The sequence below is a fragment of the Odontesthes bonariensis genome, chromosome 22 (genome assembly GCF_027942865.1).
Source record: "Odontesthes bonariensis isolate fOdoBon6 chromosome 22, fOdoBon6.hap1, whole genome shotgun sequence".
NCBI classification, from domain to species: domain Eukaryota; kingdom Metazoa; phylum Chordata; class Actinopteri; order Atheriniformes; family Atherinopsidae; genus Odontesthes; species Odontesthes bonariensis.
Window position 1 is genome coordinate 15,169,746 of NC_134527.1, and position 25,147 is coordinate 15,194,892.

At 40.9% G+C, this 25,147-nt stretch overlaps 2 protein-coding genes across 5 annotated transcripts; one reads left to right on the forward strand and one right to left on the reverse strand.

Annotated features, from left to right (window-relative positions):
* Positions 1-1,978: 1,978 nt before the first annotated feature.
* coq4 (coenzyme Q4 homolog (S. cerevisiae)) lies at positions 1,979-8,709 on the reverse strand. Its single transcript, XM_075456093.1, has 7 exons — positions 8,308-8,709; positions 6,199-6,351; positions 4,761-4,857; positions 4,556-4,658; positions 4,281-4,410; positions 3,745-3,838; positions 1,979-2,501 (listed from the first exon to the last, which is right to left on the reverse strand). The coding sequence occupies exons 1-7, from the start codon at positions 8,369-8,371 to the stop codon at positions 2,318-2,320; spliced, it is 825 nt and encodes a 274-aa protein (XP_075312208.1). The 5' UTR covers positions 8,372-8,709; the 3' UTR covers positions 1,979-2,317.
* traf2b (Tnf receptor-associated factor 2b) lies at positions 8,395-23,890 on the forward strand. Of its 4 annotated transcripts, none has more exons than XM_075456089.1 (11): positions 8,395-8,550; positions 14,374-14,576; positions 16,714-16,792; positions 17,008-17,106; positions 19,181-19,342; positions 19,441-19,515; positions 19,865-19,939; positions 20,994-21,212; positions 21,322-21,625; positions 21,909-22,057; positions 22,170-23,890. In XM_075456089.1, exons 2-11 carry the CDS (start codon positions 14,401-14,403, stop codon positions 22,386-22,388), a joined length of 1,557 nt encoding a protein of 518 aa, XP_075312204.1. In that variant the 5' UTR covers positions 8,395-8,550; positions 14,374-14,400; the 3' UTR covers positions 22,389-23,890. The 4 variants fall into 4 exon arrangements, with proteins under 4 accessions (XP_075312204.1, XP_075312205.1, XP_075312206.1 ...); XM_075456090.1 differs by lacking the exon at positions 8,395-8,550 and adding an exon at positions 8,807-8,972; XM_075456091.1 differs by lacking the exon at positions 8,395-8,550 and adding an exon at positions 8,981-9,094.
* The last annotated feature ends 1,257 nt before the right edge of the window (positions 23,891-25,147 follow it).

Consider the following 25,147-nt stretch of genomic DNA (forward strand, 5'->3'; position numbering starts at 1 on the left):
TTCTACAACCAATAAAACTATGTGTCAACAGTCTTTGGCAGTAAATCCCTCCCTAAGACTCAGCCGCTGAAAGATGCTCATTTGGTACCCGATGATGCTGCCGACCTGATGCAAAATACACTCATTAAATCTCTAAGGTAATCCTAAGAGTTTGAATAAGGGCAACTGGATTTGTTTCATCTCTCACCCAGAAGGCTTCTTCAGTTCTAAACTAGTTGTTGGGGAGCATCATAACATAAGAAGTGGAGACGCGGTTCACACTTGGAGGGTCATTAGGGTCGTGTGTAACTGGGCCACCGGACCGGTGCGTGGGTCGTTTACAGTCATTCTCACCTGCGCGTTGTTTACCTGTCTGAATGAGCAAGTTTTGGTCACAGGACCCGGGAAGGGAACGGTCACGATACCGCCTGGGGAGTTGAGACAAGGCTGCATTGTCAGTGCTGGGAAGGTGATACCCAACACTAGCTCCTCTGTTCAAAGATGGTTTTTTCCCCCATGTTTAACATAGATGGCTTACTTGACTCCTCTCTCCAACCACCCATCTCCTCTGTGCACCTCGCTGTCTTTAAAGGAGTGTTGCCTCTCCTTTAGATCTAAGTGAAGTCTTGGCCAGAACAGCTGGCTCTCCTGTGTTGTGCATTGCTCTAAATCTTGTGGATGTTTTTTTTCATTCTAGTATTGCATTTTTTTTACATCATTTCTTTACATTTAAATTCCATTTAGTTTGTTTCTGTTCTTTTTTTTCTTCTTTTTTACCTTGAACCAAAAACATGTTGGTAGCACTGACTGTGGTAGTTTCTGAGTTAACATTCGATGGGTTGTCTTTGTACCAGCTTAATCAAACTGAGGACTTCCGTGATTTCCAAACCACTGCATTCTGTTTTATTAGTACGGCACTTTCTGTGAGTTTTTCACAATTTTACTAATATGCATAATAACAGCTGAGTATGTATTCTCAACAATACAATGTGGGAAAAAAAAAAAAAAAAAAAAAAAAAAAAAAAAAAAAAAAATCAATGAAACATGATCAGAGGTGTCATTTTTGTTTGCTAGTAACCATCAGTATCATAAGAGCAAGATTAAAGGGGTTTTTTTGTGTGTGGTTGGTGCCCAAAGCATGGACAGAGCCTTGTATTAAAAGCATTACAGTTCAAAGATATTCTCATTTTTTTTCAATTCGACCTTGTAATTATAAGCGTAATTTCCAGAAAAGTTTAAATCTTAGGAAACACACACACGAAAACACACGAACCTCGCCGCTTCTCCCGCAGCGCTGTCCTCAAAGTTCACTCACATCCAACAGACGTTTCTGGTCTTGGTTTTTACGCACTGAGATTTCCCCAGACTCAATGGGTCTTTCTCAATAATACACCGTGCACAAATGAACCAATTTTCTTTTGCAAAACTTTAGATATTTTTCTGACCAAGTTTGGCACAAAGTGGAGAGCCACCACCTGCTTGGAAAGACTTAGCCTTTTGGTTAAAGCCCCTTTTACACCAAATCCTGACACCCTCGCCGTTCAACAATTAATCTGCTGGCTCTTGAATCTTCCAGAACAAAGTTACTTGTGTTCTAATACCCCTCCCAGTTTTATTTTGTTGCATTTTTAGAAATCTCCCCAGCTTCTCTGGAAATGTGGGTTTTATATGATGCCGACTGACTGTCACCAGAACCAGGTTATCTTCTGGATTCAACCGATGTGTCTATTTTTACTTGACATCATTGCTGCAGTAAAAGAGAAAGTACGTAATGAGACTGTCAAAAAGGTCAGAAGATGCAGCTGCACTTTCCCACCCCTCAGTAACAGGTGCACCTGATGCCATTTCTCAGCAACTGTATAAAGTGTAACATATGGTCAGAAGTACCCGTTTTACATTTACCAAAAACATTGTGCCGATAATACCAGTGTCACTATTGCTCTTCAATTCTGATAACAAACTCTACTATCTGTGCGGATAATGTATACAACAGTGGACGTTATTCAGTTTTAAAATTTACTTTCGACAATTCAACACACATCACATTCTGAACGTATGGTTCCAGAGCCTGTTGAACCAGACCTGCGTTCACAACATAGAAGACAGAACTTTAAAACATTTCATCAGCCTACATGAGTCAGGGCATTGGCTGGTGAAATAAATTAAAATGTGGGTGACAGCTGGAACATTCCAGATCTTGTCAAGAACTTCCCCATTACTTCAGTAGATAATTGTAGACTTCTCGTAGGAAATTCCAGTGTCATAATGAAAAATATTTCTGGTTTGTCAGCAGTCTTTTTCCAGGGATTTCCTGAACTACTCGTGTCTTCTGGCTCTTTCAAGTGCTCGTCCTCTTTGTTGCACCAAGAATGGCAGGTGGAGGCTCGATGTTGAGCTCCTGTCTGAGGTCTTCGAGACTCTGCTCCCATCGCCTCTCGTAGAATACACTGAGGACACAGCGGGCACGCCTGCCGTTCTGCACAGCCCACGGGCCCAAAGATGTGAACAGCGACTCTAAACGGCTGGGAGGCGGAGTATGGGAGAAGAAGAATGGGAGAAGAAGAATGGGAGCATTAAACCACAATCGAAGGAACCCTGCTGAGATTGATGAGTTGGATTTCTAATGAATGAACCACAGCTCAGTTTTCCAAACACGGCAGGTTCAACGTTAATGAAAGAGGAAATTGTCATGATTTACAAGTAAAGACACGGTTCATTTGTTCATCAGTTAGTGGAGTGTTTCCTCTTTTGCTCACACGCAGACTTGCAAAGGTTTGGGAACTCTGCCAATGAATGGTTCTGATACTCCACATTTTGTTCACAGTATTACTTACTGTCACTACACAAAAGATCTGGATGGCTGCTGTGAATATTTACAATATGTAATCGTTCATAGCTCAAACATACGGTGCTCTCCATAACGTTGGGTACGAAGGCAAATTTCTCTTTGAGTTCCCCGTCTGCTCCTCAGTGTAAAATTTTAAACCAAACCATTCAGACGTGATTAAAGTGCACGTTCCAGGCTTTGATTTAAATTCATTTTCATACATTTCAGTTCCATCATCAATGAAGATAAGTGTGCCAGTGCCTGTGGCAGCCATACATGCCCAAGCCATAACACTCCCACCACCATGTTTATCACATTAGCTGCTATGCTTTGAATTGTGAGCAGAGTTTCTTCTTTCCATCACTCTGATATATATTAATCTTGGTCTCATCTGTACATAACACGCCATATATGTATGTATATATATATATACGGTATATATGGTTTGATCGATGTCTCTAATGGTTTTATTCTTGTTTCTTAGCCTTCCCTGACTGTCAGTGGCACAGCTTCTATCTCCTTGTTGAACAATGGTAACTATAGACTCCAAATTCAAAGTCAAAGCAAGCAGAGGCATCTTATCCCTGCACCAAGCCTGAGAAATCACAAACACCTGGAAGCCAATTGTCCCAAACATTATGGTGCCCTGAAATGAGAGTGCGGGGTTATGTATAAAAAGTGTTGTAATTTCTACTACATTTAAATTTACTTTAAATCAAACCCTGGAATGTGCACTTTAATTACGTCTGAATTGTTTGATCTCAAATTTTACACGTCAAACAAATCGGCTTTATAAGCCGACAGAGACGGGGCACTGTTTGAAGACATTTTGATGAATCGCTCAAATATCTAACTAACTAAACGAGCAACTAACTTTTATAGTTTTACAGAGCTCACTAAGTGTGTCGGTGTTCAAGCACTGTGGAGTCAAAGTGCACCTTGCATTCAGTCGAAGTGGGCCCAGTACAGCTCCCAGAGCGCACATGGGAAGCCCCGTCTGAGCAGCTTCGAACCATTTGACTGCGACTTCACCTGAAACAGGAGGAGGATCCGCAAAAAGAAACAAACATGCAAATTAAAGACAATAAAATAAGAAACAGAGGTCAGTCAACCATACAGAGGTGTGAAAACCAACTTCTGTAGCGTAAACCAATTTGAAAAAAATAGCTTTAGTCTTTCCTGGAAGCTCGTTGTACTACAGATCTAATTTGGGAACAAAACTGACAGCTCACATCTGTATTTTACAGGAAAGGGCTTCCAATTGTGAAGTTTGTATGACTGCAAAGGTGGAGGTGGAGTAACAAAGTGAGAACAGAATGGTTCTGTAACTCAAAAAATGTGCGAGTCCAATTGTCCAATGATAGTTCTACCATGCACAGAATTTTAATAGTTTGGTAGTTTCGGAAAATTAGATAAACTTTCATAGATGCTAAAGTTTCACAGGTCAGAGTTTACTTAGTAAGGCCTGACTCACCTAGCATGTTGGTGGGCATGCCCAATAAGGTGTGCAACAGGTCATGGACCTCTCTGTATCTTAGCATGACGTAAGCTAGCTCCTCATCGTCCACAAACTTCACGTCCGCCCTCGAGTCAGGGGTGACTTTCTATCAGAAAACAGGACAGAATTAAGCAAAAAGTGATAGCAAGATATAACGTGAGAGGATGTATTTTTGCAGGTCAAATCAGGGCTTGGAAACGTTGAAACACGGAGCAGATATCCTCCGTTTTTAGTTTCTGGAGACCACTCACGTTGTCCTCCAGAAAACGAAAGTACTCTCTCCCAAAAGATCCGTCGGGCAGGGAGGCCATCATCTTCTGATCCAGAGTAGAAAGCCGTATCCTCGGCCTTTCTCTGCAGTGCCAGTTAATAACAAAGCAGGAAAATGATCCCATCATTTCACAGCGGAGAAAATGGCTTTTTAAAAAGATGCTAAATGCACTTAGAGTGACTCACGTGAGAATAGTGTAGCCTTCGGAGTCATTTCTCATCCTGTCTCTGAGTTTAACGAGAGCAAAATGTCCTGTGGTCTCACCGAGCACAGCGACCATGTCTATGAAATACACAGAGGGGTTCATTGAATTGAACAAAAAAGATGCAACAAAAAAAAAAAGACATTTTCCAACAGCACAACTACTTGTGCTGTTTGTCTGAAAAAAAAAAGAGTTTAATTCATGTGGACGCTCCAATGAAGGCAACAAAGAGCCCCACTCAGCCTGTGAAATCAGCTGTTCGGTGTTCTCAGAGTCTGTGGGGGAGTTTTTTTTTTTTTTTTTTAAATATCTGTTTGTTTAATAATGATAAAAAACAGTCATTTGTGTTCAGCCTCAGATGACAAATGCTTAACTCTTTGAGGCCATGAACTTGGAAAGACCTGGGTGTTTACGAGAAAACAGGAGGGTCCTTTATCGACACCTGTGGTTTAAAACCTGTGACCAGGCGTCAGCTGGCAGGTGTTAATACTCTCTTCCTCTTTGAGAGTTTTGACTGATATGCGTCCTCTTTTAATACTTTTAATTCTCATTTCGGTTTCTAACGCACAAGAGAGCGGTCTCTAGAGAAAGAGATCCTGAGAGCGAGTCACTGTGCTTTATCGGTCTGTGAGGAAAGAACCTCGAATGTGAGAGATGGCATCATTTTTTAAATTAAAAAAAAATAAAACAAAACAGGCATGAAGGCATGGCAAGGATACAGACATACTGACATAAGGCTGCAAAGACATAAGGCAGGCTTAAATGCTTTTTAATTAAATACTTTACAACAAGAGAGCAGCAATAAATTCCCATCTTGGAATTTAGTCACGAGGGCCACAAACAGAAAAATAACCCATCTTGATCTGGGAACATTGATAGAATTGTTGAACTGAGATTGATTCTTTACCTTGAAAACAACAGTCTGGCAAAATATTCCCATCTTAAAGGTTAACTTAAATCTTTCATATCTTTGTTTTTCTAGAGCTTTGAACCAGCAACTCGACCTGCTAATACGGCTAAAAGCTCAGAAAGAACCAAGAGCTTTTTGTTCATTTTTCAAAGGGGACTACAGACAGATAGTACAGATAATATGAATAAGCTTTGCACGTTCTGATCAAATCACAGTGAGACACCAATGTAATAGGAGAGCATGGAAAAATGTTTGACTATATGTTTGACTATAAACTGTGTTTTTCTCCTGTATTTATTTATTTATTTTTTTAAATCAAGACTAGGAATCTTTTTGGTGTTTGACAGTAGATATAAAAACATGACATTGGGGTCACCAGAGATGCTGCAGTAATATGTTGAGCTGGTGTCTTCACCATTTTGCCCAAAGGAAAGGAAGGGCTTCCAAAAAGAAACGTCAGTGCAAAACATACCACGGGGAGAACGCGTTGTGCTGAAAGGGAAAATCTCACCATGTCTGTAGGGGTCCTGCAGAGCTGCCACACCAGACCCGACAGCCAACAAGGCTTTCTGGAAGGGGGTAGTGTGGACGTGTCCAGGGTAAAGCCCATCATAGCAGCTGTATGTAAGATCAGCACGACTTGTGTGCAGCTGGTGGACACACACTGCCGAGACAAAGCAGGAGCAGAATTAGAAACTGGACTAAGATGACATATCTGTTCTATTACCCTGATTTAACAATTCCATGCAACATAGATAATGCTATGCATCAAGTTGAAATGGTTTAATCTGCAGATTAACTCAGCAACAGCAGCAGTTTGTGGCAGCAGGCTGAAGGGAGCAAGTCGTAGGACCGAGGCTGGGGTAGAATGGGAGAGAAAGAGGTTGCAGCAGCAACATTTATAAGGACCGGAGCATTGAACTGCAGTACTTGAGTCACTCATTGAACAACTGTATGTTGGAGGTAAAAGCCAGTGCTAACAGACAAGATATTTAGATTAAAATCCATTGGCTAAACTATAAAGCAAAGCATAAGTTTCTGAATTACTGCTGCTTTTGAACAATGTTCAGTGGAGCATAACGGTTCAGAGGGGACATCAACCACGCAGGAAGGGAAGGCAGTGGTGCAACAGAGTGCAGTGGCAGCAAATGCTGTCTTTTGTGGGTTCTTTAATGTCAGAGATACACAAGACACTGCAAGAGGGAATCCCTCACTAGACATTATGCAGAAAATAAACTTCTAGCGTGATGATCCCCTAATCCACAAACGTGCAAACCAGCTGTGCTTATTGGAAACCCAAGTTTTAAGTCCACCCGGATTTTTCAAGGTAATGTCAGGGACACTGGGCATGGAAACATATCAGCACCTTCGGAAATAGATCTTCTCCTCACCAGGGCAAATAATAACATAGAAAACGGTTCTAAGCAGCGACGCCAACTTGAGGCACCCAAATCCCCGGAGATTCAAACTGATACGCCTCCAGTATGAACACAGTCTCAGTATGGTGTAACGTCCATCTGGCCTTTGGGATGATTTGAGCTGTGGATAAATTCATTTCATATTTCCTTCTATATTGAATTTGAGGATGAAGCCCTGGGGAAGCAGTTTCTGATTGTAGTTTTGAAAGGTGAAAGGTGTTACATAAACCAAACATTCGATATGCATCTAAAAAAATTCTCAGTGGGGGTTAAGGTCTCTCTCTCTCTCTCTGTGGTGGCCAATCCATGTATGGAAATTATGTCTCATGCTCTTTAGGAATTTGAGGTTGATGAATCCTTGCAGAGGAATTTTCCCATGTGATGGGTGGGGGAGAAAAAAAAAAGCGTATCAATGGAAAAACTCGGTCATTTAGTCTGTTCAGGTGGTCAGCTGGTGTCAATCTTTGGGCACATAGAATGGCTGAAATAGTCCTGACACACTGAAACAACCAGATTCATAACACTGCCCCCTACTTTCTCTATTTGCCTCCACATTACCTTCTACTGTTGATTGTGACACCCAACATTCAAGTGATCACATTCACTAAAGATTTCCCTCAGACAACGTTTCCTCATCAAAGACGTTGCTTAACAACTATCCTTCCATTTTTTTTTTATTATGAACTGGACAGTCCGTCACTAAGTTTTAATAGCTTTAGTGATCTGGAAAATGTGAATTCATATCACATACTACACACTGTAGTAGCACACTTTCACACCAACAGGCTTTGACCCATTTACTTAATTCAATCCGACTTTACAGAAAACTCAGATGTGCCAACTATACAGATCAATTCATGAGAAAAGAAAGGAAAATCCTTCATTTATCACTGATCTCAGATAATTCTGCTACTTCTAACACTGTATTTCAGAAGGCTTAACGAAGATTTGCTCGAACCAAATACACTAAATAAACTAAATGCAATAACTTTACCATACTGTACAACAACAGAAGTCACGTTATCTGACTCAGCTGATAAAATGTTCCCTAATATTTTTTTCTATTTCAGCTAACCGCTACGTAGCCGGCGACAAGGACTCCACGCTGCTTATTGTCAGTAACGAAACGGCTCATTTGTCTAAATCTTTATGTCTTAAAAGCATTAGAAATTGCGAAGAAAGACTCCGGCGTAATGCCATACCTTTAGATATTAAAGTGAAGTGTCGCTGGTTTCTTCGGAACGTTTGACAAGGGCGCAGCCACATTGTGAGCCCTGATGCGCATGCGTCATCACGCGTGGTATAACGCTTCCTCGGTAGTCAAACAGACGGAAGTGCTTTTAACTTGTAAACAGGAGTAATACAAGGCGACTTGCCCTTTCACTGCTGCAGTGGAGTAATTTCGTTTTCATTCTTTTCAGCTCACATCGATTCGGGACGCCAAGGTTGGTTGGCTGAATTTGATTCTAGCAATGGGATTCAAACGGATCTGTTTGCTACTTCCGCCTGCTCGCGTTCACTTATTAAACTGTAAATAAATATGTATAAACATGTAAGCACTGTCTAACTTAGCTTTAAGGTTAGTCAAATAAAGTTGCGAACATACTCACACAAACCAGTACGTGTAAACGCAATCGCTTAGTCACATATTTCCGGGTCTTTAACCACAAACAAAAGTAGAAGTAATAAACAAATCGATACTGACAGAAATGATTTGGACTCGCAGTTCAACAATATGAGGGTCTAAGCTATTAATTTGCGAGTGACTGACTACTTGGTCACGTGTTTCGGGGTGTTACCTCCCCATCATGAAATACTGGGGCTGAGAGGTGTCGCTTTTAAGACGGAGGCACTCCTTGCATGCTCGGTGAGTAAGGATTCCTGTTTGGTTGCTATGTAGATGAGACGCACGGAGAGTACTGTCCGTGGTAAAAGAGCAAGTTTGAGCAAGAGCACGGCGAGCAAACCCAGAGCAGGCAGAGCACAGAGGTTGTTTTCAGATTTCAAACAGTTGGCGCAGCTCTGTGGAGCAGCTGCTGACGTTTTTTTTTATTTTTTATTAGAGCTTTAGGAGGACATTGGTTGTAGTTTGCTGAGCAGTGTTTTGTCTTAATAATGCAGCTACTGGACGTTATATCTGACATGGATTTGATTAGAAAGCTCTCTCTGATACAAGCTGCAGTCCACCAAAGGTCATTTTTTTTTTCTTCTTCTTTGCTTTTTTTTTGTTTTAATCACATTTCAACCTTTATTTGTGGATAGTAGCTGCTTCACTTAGAAATATCTTTATAAAAGCTTTTTCATTTGTTCTGGACCAGGAGAGTCAGGCTTCTAAATGAGGTTGCCAGATCCAGTAATTGTCCTCACCAGCTCTGTAGCTGCTATCCCTCCATAAATTACTATGGACACGTAACCTAAACAGCAGCTTGTGTGTTCTCTTGTGCCCTCCACAACAGGGCTAGTTTTCTAGCAAGTTTGAAAGGAATCTGTGAGTTGTTCCCTGTTTAGTTGCATAGAAAAAAGTATGCTGACTAATATTTTTTTGAGTATTAAAACTATCATGTAGTTTTGAGTTTGTTATCTGCCACTTATTCAGAGAATTTAACAACCCACATTTCTGGGTTTCCAGGCTTAAACAAGCTCCTGTTACAAGTTGATAAGAAATAATCTAGTGAGTCAAATGGATTGATATCACATTAACAGAGAAGGATCTGAGCATTCAGCAAATGTTACTCGAATTTCTTTAAAACAAACTCTTTTTTTATTATTATTTAAGCTGTGATAAATTAACTAAGTAATAATGGTAAAAAATACCTTGTTTATTTATTCCCAAAGGGAAACTATATTATCTTATATTATGTTATATGATGAGTTAATATTTTGTTTTGTTATGAAATCTGAAAAATTGTGTTGTTTAAGTTTTAAATTTGGTTTGAAAGACAGGCAAAACCCTTTAATATCAAAAGTTGACATTTATTCGTTAACTGTTATTGGATGCTATTTTATTGGGATGTAACAGGCATGGAAGTATGACTGTCATTCAGAGAATATGATGAGTCTCAGCTGATGAGTCTCATGAGGAGCATGAGACATGTTTCAAGTGTACTGGTGAAAAGTCAGCGGGGAATTTGGTTTGTGAGCTGTCTCCTATTTAGTGGCTTTTTTCTCAAATCAAAATGTCAGCCCCCATAACGGTTTTATTGTGCCTTCCTTTCGCTCTCTTTAAGCTGGTCATTTGTACTTCCCCATGTGGAAATTTTCAGAGGACTTCCCTCTCTGAGAAAAGCGCTGTTTTAGGGGAAAAAAGAAGATTTACGATATGTTCTACTTTTAAGTCATGTCATCCAAAAAAGTCTGCTCAACACACTTAAACTGAAAGATAAGGGCCTTTTATTTTGGAGCCAACATTGCAAATAAGGGTGGCATGTACTGTATATAATACATAACTTTCTTTGGTGTAAGTCCCGAGGCAGAATTTGTCTTGTCTGAATGCAAAGGTCATTGACATTTTGGTTGCAAGGTGTTCTTTGATATTCTAGTAAGACCTGCTTTGAATGCTTGCAGAGACATTTTTGTACATGTTTTATTTGGCTGACATGCAGCTGAAGTCTGTTGATATTCTTTGCAGAGGTTTGAGTCGGTCACAACAACGTGCATACACTTAAAATACCCTCTTTTGCAGGAAATGTCGTAGACACAAAGTGGGTGTGTAGGAACATATCAGTGATGGCAATGTTGGTTATGGAAATAAAAAACTTCCCACTTATATCCCACAAGGTTTTTTTTTCCCCTCAGTTGATGTATTACCCATTTTAAATAAGGGAGCATTCAGACAAGAGATCTTAGCAAAGGCAGAAACGAGGGGAGAAAATTATTGCCTCAGCTTACATTTTATTTGCATAGTTATAGGAATGACTAACTATGCACTCAAGTTCAAACAAAGTCAGTGCTATCTCATTCCTGGCATTGTTAATGAGCTGGAAGGAAATGACACGCAATATCCTTGACGTGTCTGCCAGAAAAATTCAGCATGAAGAAGATAAAGCCATAATGGGGGGCATTATGCAGTCAATCCCTTATCTCATTTACCATGTGATAGACATGGATACGTTTGATCTCCTGTTGGGGTATTTTTTTAGTCACTTCCTACAATTTGAGACTTGTGTAAAATGATCACTTTTACCTTGAAGAGTTACTAGAGATAGATATTTAAATATGTGTGTGTGTGTGTATCCCAGTTTGGGGGTCATGGCCCCAAGTGCTCCGATCACCACTGGTACCACTGCTGCCTCCAATTCCCAAATCTTTTCAACTTCCTCCTTCAGCCCTTGGTATTTTTAAAGCTTTGCATGTTCTGCTTGATGTTGCTGTCGCTTGGAATTGCTGCATCTATCACTACTGCCTTCTTCTGTAGTTTGTCATCCACCACAATATCCGGTTGGTTAGCCACTAACTCCTTATCCATATATGGAAGTCCCACAGGATCTCGGCTCTGTCGCTCCCCACTACTTTTGGAGATCCCGCTCATTTTGACCATGGGACTTCCAACCCATACTCGGGACAGATGTTCCTGTACACTATTCCTGCCACTTAGTTATGGTGTTCAATGAGCCTGCCTGCATCTTGCACCCCACTACCATGTTCTGCACTGTCTCAGAAGCCTCTTTGGACAGCCTGGGGTCCTGTCTGATGTGCTAGACCCCAGGTGCCCCTTCACTGGGCCTCGGCCTCCCTCCTTCCACTTAGTGTACAATCTCAGGGTCCTGGACTTGGGATGAAACCTGTCCATTGTGAGGAGTGTTCTTGTGTTGATATCAGTAGCTTCTGTCTCCTCCTTTAGCCAGGTTATTATGCCAGGGAAGTATCTGATGACTGGCAGGGCATATGTGTTGATGGCACAGACTTTGTTTTTACCATTCAGCTGTCTTTTTGGGATCTGCCTCACTCTTTGTAGGTATTTGGTTGTGGCTGATCTCCTTGTGGCCTCCTCATGGTTGTTTACCTGTGGGATCCCAAGGTATTTGTACCGTCCTCAACATCTGCTGCGGTGCTCTGGCAGTTCAACCCCTTCAGTCTTGATCACCTTGCCTCTCTTTGATATAATTTGGCCGCATTTATCTACTCCGAATGACATTCTAATGTCCTTGCTGTATATCCTATTGAGGTGTATCAGATATGTAATCAGATATTTTAATCAGTCCTGACATACAACTTGATGTCATCCATTTAGAGGAGGTGGCTGATGGTCGCTCTACTTTGGAGTCCATTGAATTGAAATTGGCTTAAAGGATTTTCTTCCACAGTTCAGTTGAGTTACTGATGAGGGCTTTTGGGGTCCTGTTGATGTTGTAGAGTTACAAGCATTTCTGTATCCATGTCTGCAGCATTGAGTCATAGGCTTTGTTTTCAATCCAAGCGGTGCATAGATTTGTATGTCTTAATTTTAAGCAGGTGTTAAGCTTCTCAGGAGTTACTTCCAACTCCCCTCTTGGCCCCTGCCCATATATTGGGCCATTTGCCTACTCATCTTATCTGCTATGTGGCCTGACAGGAGCTTCCGTGTTGTACAGAGGCAGGTTATTAGCCTGTAGTTGAATGGAACCCCTCCCTTCTGGGGATATTTTATTATCAGGACTGTCCGACCTTGGGTTGACCAGTCTGGGTGGGTCCCATCCATTAGCAGCTGGTTCATTTGTGTTGCTCGGCATTCGTGGAGTGCAATTAGTTTCTTTAGCCAATGGGTGTGCATCATGTCCCACTTTTCTTTCATTAGTTTTATTATAGGAATCAACCACAGCCTACACACGGGAGATGGATAAATTCTCATATTCTTTTAATTTAGACCTGCACATCAGCAACTGTACTGACAGAGCTAAGCAAAACAAACACGACAGAACGAAAGCTAATCAGTTATCACGTTACAATAGCACCTATAAAGCTAACTCTGCATCCGTCTTGTGTCCTGTTTTTTCTCTAAGTTCTCCCCAGCAGTAAAATTCAATCTGATGTTTATTCTTGTTCCACATCTTGCTCGTATGCTATTGCTTCCTCCCATAGCATTGTCCTAGGTCTCTGTAATGTCTCTGCCAGTTTTTTTTTTCTCTTTTAACTTTATTTGTAGTGGTGACAGCATTTTTTACGTTATCTATTATCACAAAAGTGTGATTAAATGTAGTTGTTGGTATACGACATAATACTGTAAAGCCAAATGATGTTGTGGCGGGCTGGAAGCCAAAGTTGTGAACTTCAATATTGCAGCCCCAGCAGCTTCAGGCCCGAGAATGTGCTTAATTAAAGGTGGTGTACTTCAAAATGAGTCGGAAGCACATAGGTTCACTGAGTTCTGTAGTGTAGCTTTAAAAGACTTCATACCTCCTCGACCAGTTATCATTACTGAGGTTTGATATTTTTCCAGTGTCTTGCTTTTACTACATGGCTCTAATGAGGGAAGCATATGAATCTCCATACATGGTGGCTTTAAAGGTACAGTGTGTACGCTATAAGTGAGCATTAGGGCAAGGATTTTTCTCTATTTTAAGCTACTGTAGAAACATGGCTGTGTAAACTGCAAGATTTCGTAGAAGAGTGAGTAATTAAACTACTAATTATACACTAACAAAAACATAGATGTGGATCCTACATCACATTCCTGCCAATATATTGCCCTAAAACCTACACTTTGGTGCCTTTTCAGTCGAACAAAAGCACAGATGCATACGACTGCTGTAAATTCTAGATCTTTTAGCAGCATCTTTGAGCCTTGCATAGGTGCATAAGGAGTCTAGTATCGCTACGCTATCACGTGACTGTATTTTGAAAATAGATACTGGCAAAGACGTCAGTGCCATCTTTGTACATTCTGAAGAAATTAGTTAAGCAAATCTTTCACCAGATTGCAATCTCTCTCTGTCTTCTGCCAAAGAAAACAAGCCTAGTGTGTAATCTTCATTTCAAAAGTTGATTTTGGAAAAGCACAAATGTATCCGCCTCATATGGTAATTGCACACAGCTGCACACTGTGACCAACGATCTTGCAAATGTTGCGTTTTATGTGAAACTTTATTTGCCTATGAGATGAGATGACAGAAGTTAATTTCCACATGCTTTCATCCCTTGGTCACCGCTCAGAGAACTTGACAAGTTAGTGTTAATGTTAGTGTTGAACACAGAACACTGCAATTAATGGGCTGTGTTTCCATTGTGCAGTGGCAGTAAAGTGTTGTTTTGTTTTGCTTTCAACAGCTGTTTTGTGTTGCTTTCTTTTGCAGGATCCAACACCAGATTAATGGAGAAAAATGGCTCGCATCTCATTGGACTGTCAAAACTCTTTACCGGGGATTCCCCTCAGTGTGCTGTCAGTGCCCATGGAAAATAAATACAAATGTCAGCAGTGTCTTCAGGTCCTGAGGAAGCCTGTCCAGGCTCAGTGTGGCCACCGCTTCTGTGTACACTGCTTCAAGCAACTCACCAGGTAGACTGGAGGTCCTTAGACCACCCACAAGCGTGTGACATGCAAACACCTTCCGCCTCCTAATGCTTCCCCTCTTACTGGATATGCCTCGGCGCATCCTGTGTTCTTAACTCTGCTCGCATCTGGGAATTTTTTTCGCACCCGAATTTATTTACTTTTAATGCAGACTCATCCCTAATACTGATGTCAGGGAATCACAAGGATCTGGACTTGCTGACTCATTCCAAGGTGTTCATTGTTTTCTTTTCCACCTCTTTTCCTTAACACAGACGCACCAGTTGCTCATCAATGCGTGAATGCACATTGATAATGCACTGGTGTATCACCTTATGTTTAATGATGCCTTTACAGTATCATTAAATGTAAGGAAGAAAAGACGCTGATTCAAAAAAAAAAAAAAAATTGAATAACTTAAACTAAATATTCCAAGGTACATTTAACTAAACCTTCAAACCGTGTATAGACAAAAGCTTCATTTTGTTTGCCATCAAACATTTGCACAACAGGATAAACACGCTTGTTGTGAAATTTATGGTTCACCTGGATTGCTTAAATGCTGGTGTCTTGTGAAATTTGTCACATGTTGAAAAAAAAAAGCTTTTCTCAAGACTTGTCTGAAAAGCACCCAAGCACTTTTGCTAATTATTTCACTATTTGTCTTTTGTTTACAGTGCCTTGCAAAAGTATTCAACCCCCCCCGCCCCCCTTGGCTTTTTTTTAACCTATTTTGTTACATTCCAAGCTGTAATTTAAAAGTATTTAAATCTTATTTTATGTGATGGATCTGCACAAAATCGTCTAAGTTGATGAAATGAAATGAAAGAAATAAAAAAACTGAAAATTGGCATGTGCATATATATCCACCCCCTTTGCTACGAAGCCCCTAAAACGTTCTGTTGACCGGTTACCTTCAAAAGTCACAAAATTAGTGAAAATTAGTCTACATTTGTGCAATCTCAGTGTCACATGATCTGTCAGTATAAACACACCTTATCTGAAAGGCCTCAGAGGCTGCAACACCACTAAGCAAGAAGCATCACACCATGAAGACCAAGGAGACGGTACGTTTTGAGTTTGCCAAAAGGCACGTGGGCGGCTCCCCAAATGTATGGAGGAAGGTGCTCCAGTCAGATGAGACTAAAATTGAACTTTTCGTTCACCAAGGAAAATGCCATGTCTGTCGCACAGTGCACAACACAACACATCACCCCGAGAACACCGTCCCCACAGTGAAACATGGTGGTGGCAGCATCATGCTGTGGGGATGTTTTTCAGCAGCAGGGACTGGGAAACTGAGTCGAGGGAAAGACGAATGGTGCTAAATACAGGGATGTTCTCGAGCATAAACCTGTGTCAGTCTGCCTGTAAGTTGAGTCTGGGACGGAGGTTCACCTTCCAGCAGGACAATGACCCGAAGCATACTGCTGAAGCAGCACTCCAGTGGTTTAAGGGGAAACTTTTAAAGGTGTTGGAACGGCCTGGTCAAAGTCCAGACCTCAATCCAATTGAGAATCTGTGGTTAGACTCGAAAATTGCTGTTCACGAGCGAAACCCATCCAACATGAAGGAGCTGGAGCAGTTTTGCCTTGAGGGATGGGCAAAAATCCCAGTGGCAAGGGCAACCCAGAGTGACTTGCAGCTGTAATTGCAGCAAAAGGTGGCTCTACACAAAGTACTGACTTTAGGGGGCGGTGGACAGTTATGCATGCTGACGTTTTCTGTTATTTTCTCCTATTTGTTCTTAAAATAAAATAATAATAATTCAAAGTTGTAGGCATGTTCTGTAAATGAAATGGTGCAAACTCTTAAACAATCCAATTTAATTCCAGGTTGTGAGGCAACAAAACATGAAAAAGGCCAAGAGGGGGTGAATACTTTTGCAGCCCACTGTATGTGTTTGTGTTGGTCATTGATTTGGCTTCAAACTTTTAAAACCAAATGCACTTCTTGTCTTAGTGCACTCTTTGAGTAATGCTACAAGCTTCACTTCCATTGCATTTATTAATGATTCATCTACCTGAGCTGTGACCCAAATTTGTCATTCCTGTTCATGTATTAGTGAGTATTTGCTGACTGTTTGTGACATGCAGGTATTTTTACTGCTTTGCTTTAGTTGTAAACCTGTTTTGTTTATTAGCTCCGGGCCAAAGCCTTGTGAAGCATGCCGCCAAGAAGAGATATATGAGGAACCTATTTCTATACTTCATAGTAATGAGGTAAGTTCTGAAATATGCACTTTTTTGTCAACATAGTTATTTTAAGAGGACCGTCTCTTACTCATTTTGAAAAAAAGGAAAATGTTTAGCCACAGCCTGACGGGGGTTTCCGTAACCACACAATGAATCCTTCTCTGTCTGCTTGCTGTTTCAATTAGTGACTTTATTTCCTCACAGGAATCTTTGTTCTTTTCCCCATCCCCACCCCCCACCAGGCATTCCCAGACAATGCTGCAGGTCGAGAGATAGCAAGTCTGCCTGCCAGGTGTTTGAACCAGGACTGCACCTGGACTGGATCTATAAAGGAGTATGAGGTGACGTATAAAGTTATTCTTCTGTGTTTATTGCTGCAGCGCTGCTTTCTTTGAGAGCCCACTCGAATCATTACATTAGTTTCGGTTTACTGAAAACGGTATTGTCAGTACTTTCCTATTTATGTGTGACTTGACAAGTAAAGTATTTTTCATTTCCCAGTCATGTTTTCCCCTAAGTATGCAGTTCACATAATGGCTGAATACTGTTCTCTGGTTTCTTTCTTTTTTTTTTTTTTTTTAACAAGCAAAGCAGCCGCTGTAATCTGAGAAAACAGGAAGTGAAATTTAAAATGTGGGCTGGAAAGTCCCCACTTTTCTAGCTCACGTAACAACAAACAGCTCAGTGGAAAGTACCAGCATGGAAGGTCATTTGATTCAAAATTAGTGTGAAAGATTATGGAGGATTAACTAACCAGTAAAAAAAAAATAACCGAAAGATAAAACTAGTCATTTTTATAATGGCTAGATATGACAAAACAGGGGAAAGGTTAGACACTGAGAAAGTTAGACACTGACAGACAGAAAGAAAGCTCCAGCAGAATCAAGTCATCTGCTTGTTTCAGTTTGAATAGAGTGTCATCTCTCTCCAGTTTTGTTTCTACTCTGAATATCGCTGTTTATTACAGAGACAGCTTCCCAGTGCTGATTCTGTATTGTCTGTTGCTGCTTTTATTAGCTGTACTCTGGAGTCTTATGTAGATCTGGTACGACATGGCAAAGTGGGATTTACTAAACTGATGTTGAAGATCGTTTTGCATGCTTTTCAAATTTAAGTCCGCCTGGTTTGTTCGCTGACTTGCTCTCTTATCCGAGGCGTTAGTGTGTGCCGTTGTTTCATTTCAGCGCTCATGAAATGTTTGCTATGCAGTACTACACACCCACATGTTTATGCAAACTGTTATGGATTACTTTATTTTAGTCACCGTCATGTGGAAGAGCCGCTTCGTTGTTCAGGGCTCGATGTGGTGTGTCTGAGTGGCGCTCACAACTAAACTATCGAGGATGATTCATTTCCATTCTTGCGGTTCGGTTTAAGATTTGTATGTGTTGAAAGTTTGAAATGAGAGCAGTCGAATGGGAAAAAAAACGGGCCAACATACCTGATCTTCCTGCCATGTGGCTCCGTCTATAAGCAGTGTTGCCAGTCATTCTGAGAGGAAACGCCTGCCTGCTGGGCGGCGCATCTGGAAAATTGGGCGGCGCATCTCAATTAGACCCCATCCCTTGCGCGGCAGTTTTGAATCTACATTATGGACGTCTTCACTAGATCACTAAGGATTTTAGAGTTAGAATAAATAATAATAAAAAAAAGACAACCGTTCCTTTCCGTAATTTGTTGTTCCTTTTCCACTTTCTTATTTCTGTACTTCTTATTTCAACATCTTTTAATTTCCTTCTTTTTTTAATTTAAGTCAGAGCGCTGTTGTTATTCCACTTCTTCGTTTATGGTCTAGTTTTTTTTTTTTCCCAACAGTCAGCGTACAAACGGTAAAATCTTAGGTCCCAGAGGGGCGCCACATAGCCCAGCCGGTTAAGCTGGCTCCCCGTGTACAGAGGATGTACTTCCTCGACACAACCGACTGGGTTTGAGTCCCGCCCCTTAGCTGCATGCCGTCCCCCACTCTCTCTCTGCCCCCATATCTGTCCATCTACTTTTGATTAAAGGCCACTAGCATCCAGAATATTTTCCTTATTTGGCTAAAGGGAAAAATATATATTTGCATTTTACTGAAAATTCATAATCGTTGAATGATAATGACTTCCTTTTTCATAGTTGAATGATTGTAAAATCAGAAAAAGAAAACCTGCTGCACCTGTTCTTACACATTGCTGACTTCAATACACCCCGTCCATTGTAACGTCTGTTGAAAAGCTTTTCAACCGCCTGTGTGTTTTAAATGATGCGGGTGTAATCTTCTGTCAAACAGATTATACATGCACTTTCATAACCCGTAACACCATAAAGAACACACCTATCATCTTTTGTAAGGCCGTAAATAGCAGCTATCGTTGCCCTGCGTGAGAACAGCAGATGGTTTGATGACAACACTGCGTGTGCCTTTCTTTTTTTTAGGCTCAACACGAAGGCCGCTGTGAACATGAGCGGGTTCAGTGCGAGGCCTGCCAAAACCATATTGTTCGCAGGGATAAGGACAGACATGATGAGAGAGAGTGTGAGGCGAGGACTCTCAACTGCAAGTACTGCAAGGTGACGTTCAACTTCAAGGACATAAAGGTGAGAAATGGTGGATCGTGTGCAGTAAAGCGCCCGCTGGTTGTGTTTGAATGCATGGACACGCGAGATAAAATTCTGATTTTATGTGGCATTTTTAGGCCCACGATGAGATTTGCCAGAAGTTTCCCTTACAATGCAAAGACTGCGGCAAGAAGAAGATCCCAAGAGAAAAGGTCAGAGCTGGTTTCTCATCCTCTCATAGTAGTTTCTTTGGGTGATTTCATGTGTTAAAAATGACATAAGACGGTGGCGAATGACATGTCTTAAATGTGTGGCACCAATACTCAAAAAATACAGTCAATTATTAAATATTGGCCAGAATGTGCCAGAGACGATAAATGTGGCAACAAAGTAGAATCAAATGATCCATGTAGTGAACAGATTAAGTTCATCTCAAGATCACATTCCTGTTGTGACGTTTCAGTTTCTTTCTGACCAAGCATCCTGTCATCCACTTTCATTTCGATGCTCTCTGACGAAGAGCTCTACTAACTCTTTAACTTTCCTTTTGACCACTTTCAGTTCAATGATCACATCAAGTCCTGCGCCAAGTCAAAGAGCGCCTGCCCGTTCAGCGAAGTGGGCTGTAAATCTGTGGTATGTACAGTAAACTCAGCCAGAATATTCATTTCATTATATTATGGTTCATTTGTAAGCGCTTGCACTCAGAATAGGAGGTCGGAACGCAGCCACCAATCCAACGGTTGGACGTTCTGTCACTGTGGACCCTAAACTTAGAAAAGTGCTGTGTAAATTCAGCCTATTTCACTTTTTTTTTCCAGATTGGAGTTCAGGAAGACTTCCAATAATCCACTCGCTGTGCTAAACTGGGTTAACTGCCCACAACACTATAAACCATATGGCCCAAAAAGTATAATCAGCATTATACGGCTAATTTAGCTTTACGCAGACTTATAAGTATCTGTATATATTATTATATGTACTACAGTATTGCAGCTACGGTTCATGACTACAAGCACCCACAAGCCTGATATTAAACTTCAAAATTTCTTATATTGACCAAAATAAAGTCATAAACAAATATTGGCAAATATGTTCTCTCACTATTCTTCATTGAACTCCTTTGAAGTGGGCCGAGCTAAGTTTAATGAATGAAAGCGAGAACCTATCAGAGATCAGCATCTTTTGAATGAAAATATGTCGACAGTTGAGAAATTCTTATCTTGCCTGCTGCTATCGGTCTGATTATATCAAAGTACACCCACACACACCTGAAAAAGCCGAAAAGATAACGAGCTTAACTGTTGGATGAGGACGTTTTTTTCAGTTTAAAAACGGAACTTTGTCTCTGTTTAAATAAGGTTTCATATACCTCTGAAGACACCTAAAACATTAAATAAACTTTTATTCTAAATGATTGACTTTGCCTTCATGATTATCAACATTTAAAAAGTTTTTAAATATGACGTGGCGTTCACTTTACATCGGTTGAAAGATAAAAGCAGGGACACGTTGCTTCAGGTCTGAATGAGAAAAACAAAATTCTGACCATAGTTCTCGTTCTTTTTACGGTAGTTCCAAATACTTTTGTAACTGACTGGTTTTAGGGGGGGGGGGGGGTCTTTCTGCTAAGTATTAAACTTTAACTTTAACTTTAGTTTAATAATCGCGGCTGTGTTTCTCTTCTCAGATCGAGAACGGGAAGCTCGGTGACCATGAGCACAGCAGCACCATGGAGCACTTGCGTCTGCTGCTGCCCATGGTGCTGTCCATGTCGATGGCCCGGACGCATGCCGACGCTTCCGGACCCGGTGAGTGGCAGGAAGACTCTGGTTTGGGTCTGTACAGAGCTCCCGACGAGGGAAGCGGCGCCGCTGCCATCACGCAGTCAGTGGACCTGGACAAAAAAGTGAGTCTCGTCAAATTCGATGCCGTGTGTTGGCACACAAAGTAGCACCGTTTCTTCAAGACTGTTTCTTACGAGACTATAGAGGTGATTGTCCTGTTTTTTCTGACAGGTGACTGCTCTAGAAAACATTGTGTGTGTCCTGAACCGGGAAGTGGAGCGCAGTTCTCTTACCCTGGAGGCCTTTGCCCATCAGCATCGCTTAGACCAAGAAAAGATCGAAAGTCTGTCCAGCAAAATACGACAGCTTGAAAGAACGATGAACATGAGAGACTTGCAGCTGTCTGAAACCGAACAGCTGGTACGAGAGCTCCAGTTCTGCACCTACGATGGGATATTTGTCTGGAAAATCACAGACTTCTCGCGCCGCAGGCAGGACGCTGTGGCTGGTCGAGCACCTGCAATGTTCTCACCAGGTAGGATGAGCCACGTAATCTCCGCCCAGCCTTTATTTCATAGGTTTCAGTTGTGCTAGAGGGGTATCTTATGACCTCAGTCATAGACTTTCAGTATGCGAGTGAGCCAAAAATGATCATGTGCTTAGTATGATGTTAGCTGTTGGCGTGAAGACAAGGGAAATTCCTATTCACTACACCCTTGTTGATCTTCAGGGAGTATGCAAGTCACTCCTAGTCACTTGTGGCTTTTTTTAAGGCCTTGTTTATAGTCTGCGTTTTTCCTTTTCCTTCCCTTTTGCAGCATTTTACTCCAGCAAGTATGGCTACAAAATGTGTCTCAGGCTGTATTTGAACGGCGACGGAACGGGCCGAGGAACGCACCTCTCGCTGTTCTTCGTCGTCATGAGGGGCAAGTGCGACGCGCTGCTCAAGTGGCCGTTCAGTCAGAAGGTACAAATATGAAAGAATAAGTGCTCATCCATAACCGCCACAGGAAATGGTCCAAAAAAAAAAAAAAAAAAGAAGAAAAAGCTGACGCTCTCTGCTTTCCTCATTTTCCCAGGTGACACTGATGTTGCTGGATCAGAACAACAGGGAGCACATCATCGATGCTTTCCGCCCGGATGTCACGTCCACGTCTTTCCAGCGGCCGATCAGTGAGATGAACATCGCCAGTGGCTGCCCACTCTTCTGTCCGCTGGCTAAGCTGGCCGGCAAGAGCCCTTATATGAGAGACGACACCATTTTCATCAAAGCCATTGTCGACCTTACAGGCTTATAGGGGCCAATTGTGGAAGTTGCCCCTATAAACACCCATTATCTCTATCATTGTATAGAGATGATTAAAATGAATAAAAACAAACATTTAATAAAATGTATTTATATAATAATACTAAAATAGAAATGACAATTAAATATAACTATAAACAGCTATTACTTTATATAGGAATTCAGATGATTCACCATATTGTGAGTCGTCCTATGATAAAATATCTTATATAAAGCATACGATATGGATTATTATTAAATATCCATGTCATTTTTTTTTTTTTTTTGTCGTGTGCTGTGTCAGCTTTGTTAGACAGTTTTTGCCTCATCTACACGGGTTGCTCGGACGAGTTAGAAATAAGCAAAATATGAACAAACAAACCTGCGTCACCCAGTTTAAAACAGACTTCTCATGAATTGTAACGTTTCTCTGAGCACAATAAGCATAGTGCAAAGAAAGTAAAACCACTAAATATGATATTACAGCGAAGAAAATGGCACATGCTCAAGGTTTAATATTTAATTTTCTTCTTTTTTCTTAGAACAGAACTAATAGCGCAAAAGGAGTTTGAAGCAGTTCATTTTGTGGAAATGTAATCAGAATACACTCAGAAAGTGGCTGTGGTGGCTCAGGAGTTATTTAGCCAGATCTGCTGCAGCTGCTTTTTTTTAACACGCGGACATGTAGCATCGACACATGATGGAACTTTGTCACGTCTTTGAAAATTCGATACTCTTTGCTCAGGTAGAAAATGTACGATTAATGTAATCTCTTCGGCGTACACTAGATATATATATATGTACATATCTGCGAATTTACCTTTATTTGTGCGATCCAAGCAAAAATCGCACCATTCAACCAAATCTAAAAAAAAATATCTGAAGTACTTCTGGTAAAAAAACCAAAAAACTTCTAAACCGCAGCATGGCGTCAGTCAACACATAGACTGGTCTCAGCTCATTTGCAGCCTTAATAAATATTTACTCTAACTTTTGTGAGTAAGCCGACCTTTTCCAAGTGTTAATATTTTAATATTTTGTCTTTGGTTAAGTTTTTCCACCTTTTCTTGACAAAGCGACTGTCTTGATTCTACAGTGAAGTGATATTTAATCATCAGTTACTCATAAATATCTGTTCTAGCTCCAAACTTAAAAGGTTCACTTGTGTGTGTGTGTGTGTGTGTAACCCTAAAAACAATCGTATACGTCATTTATTCTGTCATTAATATCACAGTTAAAAGAGAGGACTGTAAGAATATATAACATTGTGTTGAAAACTATCTTGTAAAACAATATTAACCAACAGAATGTTACAATTTTTGTGTTTCTTTTAATGGACTTATGTGGAATAACATTTTCTTTCACTGTGAAATGTAGAACTGCAAAATTTGCTGAACGTGTCGCATAAATATGCCATTTCTTGACATTGACAACTTTGAGTACATTAAACCACCTCATACTGACTGTGCTGACTGCTGTATATTAGGTTGGAATACACATGTATGTACACCTGCACCACGCGTGGAGGCTATTTTTCTACAAGTCTGATTTATAAGTAATTTAAAACGCACTCTTTTCTTATTTCAGCCTGAATTTTTCACGGATTTCTGACATCCTGTCGTCTGAACGATCAATTAACCAATAAACTGCTCAACAGATCGAGGGTGAACATTGTTATATGCTTTGGGGATAAATCAACCCCCAAAACTTGCTGTAAAAACATTTTCAGAATTTTTACACTACACACGGGAACGTGACAACTTTCCCCTCATTTGTCTTGTAGGTGAATCTTGTGGAGTCATTTTAAGCGCTTAACTAGGCTATAAGTGATCGAATTTCCCCATCAGCTAACTGTAAACGAAAGCGTATACTGTGCGTGTAAAGACGCGCGCTGATAAAGAAAGCAAACGCCACATCACTAAGTCAACGTGTTTTTTTTTTCTTTGGCTCATACGGTGCAGACAACCTGGTTATCTTGTTTGTGGTTGTTATGCAGTTGCACATAATCAGACTGGGGAACTCCCATCCATTTCACCCAAAGGTCAGTGCTGATGAATGCCACGCAACCTGCATTGTAAGCTGCAGTCCCACTCAGTGGAGACCTTTGTTCAGGGTGGCGATGTCATCGAAAGGCAACGACATCTGAGTAATGTTCTGATCTTTGGTTCACAATTAGAGATGTGGGAATCTGTTCTTGAAGTTTGGATTCGTGCAGGGTATCAACGACAGAATATCTATGCATCTCGTTCGAACTTGCACGACTTGTTAACTTAAATTGCACCTTTAACTGCCGTGTGTGTGCATAATCCCAAGTTAGAACACCTCCAACCTGGGGCCAATTCAAACCGTTGCTGCTGGCTCACTGGATCTAATTGCAAATCTCGCTCTCTTTTTCCAGCCTACATGGAAGATGCCAACTCAATTGTCAATTATTTTAATATTTATTTGAATTTGTGTGTACAAAAAGACTGATTCTCTTTTAATTTGATTGTGACGTCCACGTTTCCTCTCAGGATGAGCTGTAACAACTTTGTTACCCCGACACTGCTGTCAAACCAAAGTTATAAAAGTAGTAGTTTGCCCATCATGTGACTTCATGGTCGCCTCAGACTTGCCAAAGCTTATAAATATACCTTTTAGACGCCGACTTTAGCCGCCCCTGCTTTAAATCCTGTTTTAATCTTTCGTTCTCAGTTAAGTTACACGTGCATTTGACAAGGATTAAACCACACCTTTCTTGACAAAACCGCACTATGATTCACCGTTGCACTG

Coding starts and splice junctions, on each gene's coding strand:
- coq4 (XM_075456093.1), bottom strand. CDS start 8,371: ATGTGGCTGCGCCCTTGTCAAACGTTCCGAAGAAACCAGCGACACTTC. Junction 4,858..6,198: donor GCAGGACCCCTACAGACATG/GTGAGATTTTCC, acceptor TGTATTTCATAG/ACATGGTCGCTGTGCTCGGT. Junction 3,839..4,280: donor CATGCCCACCAACATGCTAG/GTGAGTCAGGCC, acceptor CTCCTGTTTCAG/GTGAAGTCGCAGTCAAATGG.
- traf2b (XM_075456089.1), top strand. CDS start 14,401: ATGGCTCGCATCTCATTGGACTGTCAAAACTCTTTACCGGGGATTCCC. Junction 19,516..19,864: donor AGAAGATCCCAAGAGAAAAG/GTCAGAGCTGGT, acceptor GACCACTTTCAG/TTCAATGATCACATCAAGTC. Junction 22,058..22,169: donor AGTGGCCGTTCAGTCAGAAG/GTACAAATATGA, acceptor TCATTTTCCCAG/GTGACACTGATGTTGCTGGA.